At 40.6% G+C, this 11,566-nt stretch overlaps 1 protein-coding gene across 14 annotated transcripts in view; it reads right to left on the bottom strand.

Moving 5' to 3' along the window:
• Positions 1–11,248, bottom strand: part of DLGAP1 (DLG associated protein 1) — a 240,626-nt gene extending 229,378 nt beyond the window's left edge. For 5 of the 14 annotated variants that reach the window (XM_054724209.1, XM_054724204.1, XM_008159961.3 and 2 more), the window contains exon 1: positions 5,963–6,055. In XM_054724209.1, the coding sequence (XP_054580184.1) occupies positions 5,963–6,055 (93 nt within the window). Of the gene's footprint in view, positions 1–5,509; positions 5,591–5,962; positions 6,056–10,282 lie in introns of those variants that run through there. The other 9 variants (XM_008159985.3, XM_008159969.3, XM_054724203.1 and 6 more) reach the window with 3 other exon arrangements.
• Positions 11,249–11,566: the final 318 nt, after the last annotated feature.

Consider the following 11,566-nt stretch of genomic DNA (forward strand, 5'->3'; position numbering starts at 1 on the left):
TAGAAGGCTGGAGGAGTGTTATGGGGGAAAGATTTTATATGGGAGTCATTTTCAGAAAGCTCAGCGTTCATTTGCAAACAAATGACAGTTACTTTCACTGACACCTCCTGAGTCACAGAAAAGCCAGCTAAACTTCTACTAGTTAAGAGGAGAAGGAAAAAAAAAAAAAAGACAAATTCTCTAAGGATTACAAGTAGTTAGGATCCTTTAAGGCAGTGGTCGGCAAACTCATTAGTCAACAGAGCTAAATATCAACAGTACAATGATTGAAATTTCTTTTAAGAACCAAATTTTTAAAACTTAAACTTCTTCTAACACCACTTCTTTAAAATAGACTCGCCCAGGCCATGGTATTTTGTGGAAGAGCCACACTCAAGGGGCCAAAGAGCCGCATGTGGCTCGTGAGCCGCAGTTTGCCCACCACGGCTTTAAGGGACTTAAAGGCAAAGTCCTGCGGGAGCGTGCCTCTCTCTGTATGTATTCACTGCAGGAGGGGTCACCAGTCAAGACCTATGCCCATAATCCAAGTTGGGCTAGCAGTGAGCCTTCTAAGTGTGGGCTGCAGGTCCTGGGTGACCTTACAGGAGTCCTACGGTGCCCACAGGAGGATCTTTATCTTCAGTCATTTCCATTTCTATAAAGAAAAATGGCAAACTATTTGCTCAACTTTTCACAATTAGGAGTCATCATTTTATTAAATTGTAGTTCATTCTTCCCATGAACTACATTATTGTTTTAGTGGTAACGTGGAAGCAGGTGAGATAGGGAGTATGTGGCTGCCTGAGAAAGTCTGAACTCCCCATGGTCCTGTGGAGGAAAGAGCTCCTGAGAGAGAACTGGCTTCGATGTTCATGTTCTTTGTCTGAATTTCTTATAAGTATGATGTAGTTGGCTTTAGAGAATGGAGAAGATTAATCAGGGACTTTGGGCAGGAGTGAAGAAGGGTGACGGACAAGGAGCTTCTGTCATCTGCTAGCAATGACAGAAGAACACCCACCTATGAAAGTTGCCAGGGTGGAAACACTCCTCAGAGAACCTGGATAAGCCAAAAAGAAAGCAATGAAGAGTATGAAGAGTAGATAGAGTCCCTTGTAGACAATCCCCATAGCTGTTACTGTTAGTTAAATTATCCTGTTGACATACCAAAGCTTCCTGGAATAAGGCACCAGTGTCTTGACAGACTTAAGGTATGAAAATAAAAGGAGGTTTTATTTGAACAAACTAAACCTTGAGGAAGCTAGAAGAATTGTGTTCCATCAGTAAATATCAAGGCATGGGAAAATCTGACCCACTGATGTTAAGCTTTCAAAAGATCAACCCTTTATGATCTTTTCACTTGTAGACAAAGCTTTATGTGTAGTTGGCATGTTGATGAAGAAGCCTAAAATCTACTCTGTGATGAAGACCTACTGTCATCCAATGCTGGGAGAGGGCTTTACTTTACCATGGATTCAGACTGTGGATTAATGGAAATTCGATTCAGCAAAATATAAAAGAAAAAGTGGGAAGGTACATGAATCACATGAAGAAGCAGAGAAGCATGTTAACCTCAGGATTTGTAAACTCAAAACATTTAACACTAGATTTTTTATTTATTAGAAAAATTTAAAGTTAAAAAATGTTAAACACCTAAACAAATACAAAGGCTGTGTTATTATACCCATTTTTCAGATACAGAAATGGAAATACTAAGTAGAGAGAACCCAAAGTCATGTCGGAAGTCAGTGGCAATATTAAAGCCCATGTTTTCATCTGTTAGGATTGACTGCCCCCTTCAGTAGGTAAAATGATAAATTTAGTTGTTCGTTCCCTAGAATTGGGTTAAAGTGTGGTTCTTGGATTTATCACTGTAACAGAATCACTCCAGATGTACAGAATCAGAATCTCTTGGTTTGATGCCCGAAAGACTCATTTTATAGACACTTTCAAGCTGATTTTCATGCATACACAAAATTGAGAAACCATTGTGGTATTATGCTAATTTTTACCCATATGGATGCCAATATATACACTGAGTCGCCAGATTATTATGATCTATGAATGCATAATAATCTGGCCACTCAGTATGTGTGTGTGTGTGTATATATATATATATATATATAGAGGCCCAGTGCATGAATTCGTGCATGGGTGGGGTCCGGCCAGCCTGGCCAGGGGGAGGGGACATGGGCGGTTGGCCAGCCTGCCTGCTGGTCGAACTCCTGGTCGAGGGAACAATTTGCATATTAGCCTTTTATTATATAGGATATACACTGAGTGGCCTGATTATTATGCGTTCAGAGATCATAATAATCTGGCCACTCAGTGTATAATGCCTCATATAGTATTTCCAACTTTAGAGCTAGATGTTTTTTGCACTTACTTACTTTTTCATTTTGAAAGTAATGACCAAGAGGTCAGACTATAGCCCTTGTCATCTCCCTTACATATTTTCTAGAGTTGCCCTGATGTAAAGGTCTCATTGCCCAATAATTCTCTCCTACATGTCACATTTGGACAATATGGTTACAGATATGTTAACAGTTTTTATCTTAGGACAGTGACATGAGAGGTGAGGAGAACTGGCTGCCAAGAGAGTGGAAGATGTCAGCCAGAAGAGCATTGTCTTGGAAATCCAGTATCAGGGCTCTGCGGCTGTGCCTAAAGATCACATCTCCATTTGTTCTCCTTTGGCATGTGGTCCACTCTTAATAAAACCGTTGGAGTGCAGGAAGGACTGATGGGAATAAGAGAAAAAAACATACTCATTTCTTTATTTTGAGGTTAAAAATACTACCTGCCATTTGTAACCATAGAATTATAGGTTGCAACATGCACACAATATACACCTACCCTGGACTCCACATTATTTTGCTTCATAGACAGTTCTGTGATATCACAAGCCTAAATTTTGTAAAATGTTTCCTAATTCTGTAAGAACAATGAGTAGGGACGCTAACTAATAGAATATAGTGACCTAAACGTAAAAGAAAAGATCTACTTATCTAGAAAACTTATTTTGCAAATGTAATTAAAAGTCTCTTTATCTTAGAAATAGAAACAAGGTAGGGCATATTGCCAAACTTTAGAAAATGAAAAATAAACTACCCAGTGTTTAATGATAATTCTATATATTCTCACACTTAAAAGATTAGAAAATCAGAAGAGGCCTTTCCTTGGTCATTGTTTCCTAATGAATGTTCTTAAAAAAAAAGAATAAAAAAATAGTAGAAATAAGAAATTGGTCAAAGGTAACAGAAGGAGTTGTATGATATGTCTCTCCTTACACTATATTATCTCCTTTACCTCTGTTAATGGAATAACAGCAATGGATACATTCATTCTCTATATCTTTATTTTTGAGCTACAAATAGAGAGAACTGGGTTGAAGGAGAATAAATGATTCATTGAAAAAAATTAAAGCACCCCTTCCAACTGTGGTTTCTGAATAAGTATTTATAAAAACACCTAAATATGCATTTACAAAAATAAAGTAAAAGAATTTTCCCTGTGCCATAATGTGTTCCAAATGGGAGTTATTAGAGGTGGGGCCAGAAGGCAGGGGGTGAGGCAAAATGGTCTTGAGAAGCAGGTAAATGAGCCCTAGATGTGAAGTCACGCATGCATGTTATTGCTATCCAGTGGGAAAAGTTACAGGTTCAAAATTTCAGGTGAGATTATATAACTCTTCATGGGCTTGTTAATAGTAATCTCATTTTACTTAAACAGTCCAATTTTCATTTTTTAAAAAACCAAGCTTCCCTAGCAAATGACAGAAAATAATCTAACTATTAATAATGAGGTGCTATAGTTTGAACCATATTTGTAATTTTAACTGTTTAGCTCTATAAAAATGAAATTTCCTTTGATTCAATTCCATCTCAATGAGCACAAGAATCTACTAAGAGGTGGTCACATTTAAACCAAAAATCAAAATGATAAAACAAACAAACAATCTAGTCACCAAATCAAAGTCAGCTTGGTAACACTGCAATGTTTTTAGTGGCTCCTATAAAACCTCAAACAAAACAAAACAAAACAAAATATAATGAGTTCTACCATTTACAAATCACTGTTTGTGTAAAGTTGTGTAAAGCCATGATCTCGATGGACCAGAGATTATGGATAAATATTTTTCTACAGGATGGTAAATTATTACTTAGGTTACTATCTTTAATTTTCATCCAAGCAAACTGCCCTAGAAGGATTTAAGGGAGCAAAGAAATAAAATCCACTGTCTACTGAGAGACCTAAGGCTAGTGTTCCTCTTTTACTCAGTGCTAACCAATGCTAAAGCTACCAATAGTAGATTGGACCTTGTGGGATAAGATAACCAAGCACTTTTGGTGTTATTGAAAATGTCTTTAGAATAATGAAATTGTAGACCAAGAATAATAAAGTTTCTTTAACAACCTCCAAGAAAGATACCCTATTTTTTTTTTTTCTATTTCATTTCTGTCTTCCTTTTACCACCACTGAGTCTTTCTGGAGCCCTGCTTTCACACAGTGTTTTGCCAGTTGTCTCCCCCACCACCCCCAGTACTTGGATATGGGCGATAGTGAGAATTGCAGAGAACCCGGGAGAGAATTGTGAGGTTTCGGCCCCTGATCACTGATTCTACATTCAAAGTTAGCATCAGGCAGGAGTAGCCTCATTTTCCAATCGACAAAGAAGAACCTCTCTACTGAGATCAGTGACAAATAGGGAGAAGATTGTGCAAGACAAAGAGGAAATACATTAAAATTTCTGACACTCCTTGCTGGATTATTAAAGCAATTTAAATAACAAAAACAACAACAACAACAACAAAGAAAATCATCAACTACTGTAGTTGATGGGGGTTTTAAAAAGGCAGTAAGGAAACCTTACAGTAACCAAAGTCACTGGCAGAATTGCTCAGCACTGTCACACATTTCACATAAAGTAGTTTAGTTGATTCGGTATAATTTAAATTGTTCTAAAACAAGAGGAAGAAAAGCCTCAGCCAGGGAAAGAAAAACCTCACTGGGCAAAGACTAAAATAATCTTGAACAAAATGTTGACAAACAGTTGTACCTGCATTGAAAAATAATCCTGGGTTCCTGTTTTATGAATGATACTTCAGTGATCTTTTGTGGAGTCTTATTTAACCAGCAGCCCCCCACCCTTTGCCCCCCCCCCCGCAACCCCTCAACCATCCAGAAATTTTAATTTTGCAACAGAACAGTAAGCATTCAGGATTCTTGTCAAGGAAAACGACTTATCACATTTCAATCACTAGCCACATTAATGTCCTCTAATAGCACCTGGCACCTTAGATCATCTGTGTCAATTAAAGGTTTTACAAAGCCCCTGTGGGGACACAGATTTGTGGGTGTCCGAAGTATCAACCTGTTTTCTTACCATCTGCACATACATTAGTTTGTTAGCTCTTTCAGTCTTTAGAGTAGAAATAAAATAACAAAAACGATCCTCCTTCTCCCCTCCACCCCAAACCACCCAAACCAGCAACATACTATCACCAAATACAAAGTAATAAAAGAGTTGTACCCAAACCTGGTCAGTCCTTCCATTTCTTGAAACTTGCACACAAACTGAAGAAACCCACTCAGCCTTAAAGAGGTCGATCATGTTGCTCTCCTAAAATTTCATCTCTGTGAGTGCTTTCTTTCTCGGGTCTGTCTTGCTCTCTCTCTCCCTCTCTCTGTGTCTCTCTCTACTTCTACCGGAGAGTGCTTTCTTTCTCTTTTCCTGTTTCTGCTGCTGAATGAATGCAAAATCCATGATTTGAAGGGATTTTGTTTTTTTAGGCTAACAGTTGGAAATCTAAAATCTTGCTCTTCTGAATGGCTTTAAATACCAGTCACTCAACATATAACGTTTACATAAAGACGCATATACAGAACCAAGAATCTTGCTTTTTTAAAGCAAAAACAAAACCACAACAAAAGCTCCTTTTACTCCTTTCATCCCATTCCTATTTTATTAACTATTAGCACTTACCCTGAGATGTGCCATAAATGCTCTATTCCAAATGTATAAAAGCCAACCACATCTCAACTGAGAATTAAACAGTTTTAATGTCTTCAAATCCATGTCCCTGATCCAAAGCCTGATACAGACAGTCACTGGCAGTGGTACAATAATTCTACACAGCAGACATCTGATTCTTGACATTTAAAAATAACAATATTGAGGGAAAAAAGGAGTCCTTTTAAAAAAAAACTACCAACAGCTTGTGAGTGAGCACATTATCACCAATTGATTGTATTAACTGGAACTGGCAATGATTTCAAGCTACAATATTTCATTTCGAAATCAATGTCAGACAGAGGCCAAATACCTACAGACCTCTCATTTTCTATATAATCACAGCAATGGCCTATGTTAAATTAATTCTAAGTGATAATTGGACAAAGGGAGAATCAGAACTGTGCTAGTATTGAGATGCTATTTTTGGTGACTATTAATTTAATCTTTGCTCATTCTTGAATCAAATTAGGAACCTTTCAGTCATTCTGTTGCTTGTCTAAGATGGATCACATTTCATAAACATGCAGGCACACACATCAGGTCAAAAGCCCCAACACATTTATTTCTATTTCTGAAGCACATTAGAGACTCAGACCAATCTGGGATCAAGACTTCGCTCTTTCACTTACTATCTATGCATTCCTGGGCAAATGATTTAATCTTTTGCGCCTCAGTTTTGTTGTCTGTAAGCTGGAGTAAACAGTAATACTTTACAAAGTTGTTTTAGGTACTAAATGAGATACTGTATGATTTCTAGCACATAAAAGCATTTGATATATGCTACTTCCTCTGTTTCATATTTGGAAGGGGGTTGGGATCGGGCATAGTAAAAGGAAAGAATTCAGGTTTTTTCAGGCAGACATCAGTTTTGACCCACCATGATGCTATGGACTAGCTGTGTGTCCTTGGGCAAGGTACTTAACCTAATTTACTAAATCTCAGTTTCTTCGACTGTAAAATACCTTTCGGTTTTAAAGAGCAAATTAGAGAACATTGGGAGAACATTCACTTTTGGTAGGTATTTATTAAGTGAGAGCTCCAGGCTCTGGAAAATTGCTTTAATTAGTGCTCTGCATATGTAACTGAGGAGTTTAAAGATGTAGACTGAGATCACAGGCCTTTCGATCAAGTGTCTCCCTTTATAGCCGAGGAAGGAGACCCTGAAGAGCTGAAATAATGGCCCCAAGCAGCATCAACATCACTCGTTCGTGGTAAGTAGGGACTAGAACACAGACCCTCTTATTTAAAGCTCGATGCCTTGTCCACTAAACCCTGTGATGTTGAAATGGAACACATTGGAAATCCAGTTTCAGTACTAGCTGGTATTTAAAACAATGCAACTAGAAAAACACACACAAAAATCCTCTCTCTCTTGAATTCCGCACATTTGCTTCTAAGGATGAGCTTACGAATGGAATTATCCCCTAGGAGCTGGCAGGAGCCGGCTACATCCATCTTTCTGAGAGGTGCTTGCACAGGACAGCAGATTCTCCTTTTCCTCTAACGCAAGACAGGAGCTGGAGAGAACGTCCAGTTCTCAGGCGCTGCCCATTCTCCTGCCTCCCCTTGCGAATGTCCAGCACCTTCCCTTCTTTGTAGAGGAACTCTTCGACATCAGCACAATGGTTGAGAAGAACGCACTGTTCTACATTTAGTTTACTCACTAAACTACTACTTCACCGTATTTCAGTTTGAAAGCCTTGTACAGAATAGGAGCCCAATAAATACCAAAATTTGTTGAAGAAAGTATAACTCTACTCTCAGTTATATTTAAAGGCTTGAACTAGCTTGGGTTAGGGTTAATTATTGCCTAGTATAGAACAGAAAGTATTAAATGTTTTCAATATTTTGATAATTTCAGAATTAAAAATAAAGGTGCCTTGTGTATCAAAATCAGGTTAGTGATTACTCTGAGGAGGAAAGGAGGGAAGTGGGATTGAGGCAGGAACGTATGAGATCCATTGCAATTAATGTTTTATTTCTATAGCTGAATGATGTATAAGTGGAGTGTATTTTACTTTTTTTATACCTTTTTGTAAGCCTCAAATATTTCATTTAAAAATTGGCTTAAAATAAGGTAAATAATTTGAAAGTAGAATTTCCAAATCTTTATGATAGGAGATCCACTAATATGCCTGTGCTAAATCCTATACTTAAACCTTCAAGCTTTCATTCTCATTTTACTAAAGAACGTAAATAATATGTTTACTTCAAAGATTTTTTTCTCCTTGCTCGCCATTTTCATGCCCTTGGTTCCAAGGTTGTGCTGGGTATATAGGAAAGAGCTATTTTGCATCACATACATCTAAGTCTAAATCTCAGTTCTATAATTTGCTGGCCACATATCTTTAAATCACTTAATATTTCCAAGCTTTGGTTTTCTCTCTTGTAAAAACAGAGTATTATTATATCTAGCTCTCAAAATTATTATGAGAATTAATATGAAAATGTTTGCTACAGCATTTGGTACATAGTAAGTTTTCAATTAATATTAGTCTCTTTCTTTCTTTCTCTCTCTCTCTCTTTCTACTTTTCACCACTACTTGAGCTTTTTACTTCACAATGGTATAAAAATAAAAGAGAAAAGAATTTTAGGTAGGAAGAACATAGGCAATTATGCAACACAATGGAAGCATTTTGTTACTAACAAAGGCTAGCTCCAGATGCATGTAGAGTATCTAATCTCATCACTATTTATTAAAGTCCAGTTTTTTAAAAAAAATTATTCTATTTTTGCTGCTAGTCACAGAAACTTTATAGACAAAATATCATATTCTAGGGCTTCTATCTCATTATCCATTCTTTCTTCAAGACAGATAGTCTTACCAAAGTATTTTATTCTCAGTGATGGATGAGATTTATGTGTTTAAGGCAGTTCTAAAGTTTTCTGATATAATTCCTATAATGGTCATTTCCATGAATAAAGAGGCGTGGGTTCTAGTCCTACCATAGCCATACACTAACAGTATGCCACTAAGTCTTTACCTTTCTTTGAGTATAGTTTTTTTATATGCTAAATGAAGAGGTTGGATTAAATGATTCCTTAGCTCTAATTTAGGCAATATACCATGTAATTGTGTAGTGTTTGTGAAAACTACCCACATGTTGGTGGCTTCTTCTGAAGTCTGGGGAAGGGCTCTGGCACTGACCTTGCCCACTGACTGACAGCCTAGAATATTCTCAGGGTTTGTAGACACATGTCCAATGGAACCAGTTTTGTCAGGAAGAGAGCAAGACGATAAACTTCTCAGTGGAAGAGATTTTTTCTTGCATTTCTTCTTAAGATTAGAGTGGGAAATGATTATAGTACAGTAAAAACATTTTAAAAAGATGGGGATAGTAGGAGAAAGAGGAAAACAGACACTGTAACAAGGAAGGATATGAGGGTCATTCTTATGAAGGGTTGTGTCGTAGGAAAAATGACAACACTAGAGGAAGGCAGTAGGGAAGAGAAATACTCTTCCCCTCTTCTTTCTATCCAGGTGAAATCTAGTTTAAGTGACTAGAGGGCAGTAGGAAAGCATGAGGAGGTTGTGGCAGAGAAGCAGCCGGTGGTGGGTCTGTACGTGTGTAGGATTTACACGCTGACACTAATTGCATTGTATTGTGTGGATGCTTCCCCCTTTCCTCCTCCTCTCTGCGGTCCTAGGTCTCTGCAGCTGTGCTTGTCAGGTCCCCAAACTGGCTCCAGCTCCACCTTCCCAGTGCTCGGGGCATTCCCCCCATTCCCTGTGCCCTGGGTAGTGGGGGCTCAGGTAGGAGTGTGGTTAGTGTTGGTATTGGTATGATAATTACAATGGTGAAGACAGATCAATTTCCCCAAACTAATAACTCCAGGCAGAATTTTACAACTAAAAATAAAACAAACAAAAAACAAAAATGAACAACAACTCTAGATAGATATAATTAAACTCTTTCCAAAATTCCCAAGGTCATTGTTGACTTTTGTAAAAAGGTGGATTTATTTTAAAATTCTGTGTAGACTCCCCTTTCCTCTCCTCTCTGATCCCACGATCCTTCAGACAAAAGAACTCAAAACATGAATAACTCCTTGCATTTATGCGGGTGTGCTTTTCAAAGCACTTTGATATCTAGTAACTCAGGATAACTAGATGAAGATGGTAGCAGGTTTGTTTCCTGATAAGAGCACTTAGCCACAGAAATGTTAAACAATTTTTTTTTTCTCCCATGCAGACAATTCCCAGGAGAGCCAGTACTAGACCCAGGAGAAGACACCACACAATCAGCAGGTACAATTTCTGCACATCCACCACCCGACAGCAATGGTACCTGGAGGTACTGGCAGGCACGTTCTTGCTGGCACGACTCCGACTTCACCATGGCCTGGTCCACGTTCACCGAGGCCTTCTGGTAGACCTCGCGGGCGCGGCTCACCGTCAGCGTGGACGACCAGGCGCTCTTCTTCAGGAGCGGCGCGTCCAGGTTGACGGGCAGGTGGGCGCAGGTGGAGCACTTGACGTCGTTGTTACTGCGGGAGGCCTTGACCGCCTGCTCGCTGATGGTGTTGTAGGTCTCCATGAAGTACTGCGAGGCCGAGCGGTCAGGGCACCTGCCCATGGTCATCACGCCCGACGGAGAGTGGTAGATGCACATGTCGCTGTCCAGGTTGTCGTCTGAGCTCCACCAGCCCGGCGACGTGTTGGGGGAGGTGTTGGGCCGCGCCTTGGGCTCGGGGCGCCTCTCCTTGCTCTTGCTGCGCTTGCCATACCGCACGGTCTGTGTCTCGTCGGGGCTGGCTTTGCCCCCGTTGACGCTGCCTTTGGCTGGGCCCTCCAAGGAGTGCGACTTGGTGAAGAGCTTCTGGACCGAGTGGACCAGGTGGCGGATGCGGCCCGGGCTGTCGCTGCGGTGCTCCAGGGCCGTGCGCTTGTACTGCAGCGTGTGGTACCCATCCCGGCTGAGCGGCAGCTGCCTCTCAAACTGGTCCAGGAGGTTGGGGGGGATGCGATTGGCCTTGGTGGCCAGGGTGCGGGGCACGAGGGCGCACTCGTCCTTCAGCTCCTGCTGCGAGTTGTAGTGCCTGCGCGGGAAGGTGCTGCTGGCCAGCGGGTCGCTGAAGGGGCCCACGCACTCGGCCTGGAAGGAGTTGCGCTGAGTGTAGTAAGGGTGGTCGGCCGGGTGGTGCTCCACGGGGCTCAGCAGGTATGGCTTGCGGTCCGGGTGGTGGTGCGAGTCGCAGGCGGAATCGCAGGTGACTCCGTGGTGATGGCTGCGGCTGCCGGATAACCCTTTCATTGCTGATGGGGCGCAACCACCGGGGTCATGGACACCCCGAGGTCAGGTGCCAGACCCGTCTCCCGCCAAGACCTGGGGGGATGAACAGGAGGGGGAAATGGTTAACAGGTCCTTCGGTAAATAGATGCTGCTTTGTCTCGCGGTGCTGTCTGCTACTGTTTGTTTTCTGGCAGAAGAACTCATCCCTGTCCCTGAAAGCAGTTGTAAGGCATCGTTGGAAAAACTCTATCACCTCTGTAGGGCGGGAAAGCCGACTCCAATCAGATATGGGGAGACTGTAGGGGTGAAAGCTAGTAAACCTGGAAAAGGAAACGATAG

Source organism: Eptesicus fuscus, chromosome 12 (assembly GCF_027574615.1).
Source record: "Eptesicus fuscus isolate TK198812 chromosome 12, DD_ASM_mEF_20220401, whole genome shotgun sequence".
NCBI lineage: Eukaryota > Metazoa > Chordata > Mammalia > Chiroptera > Vespertilionidae > Eptesicus > Eptesicus fuscus.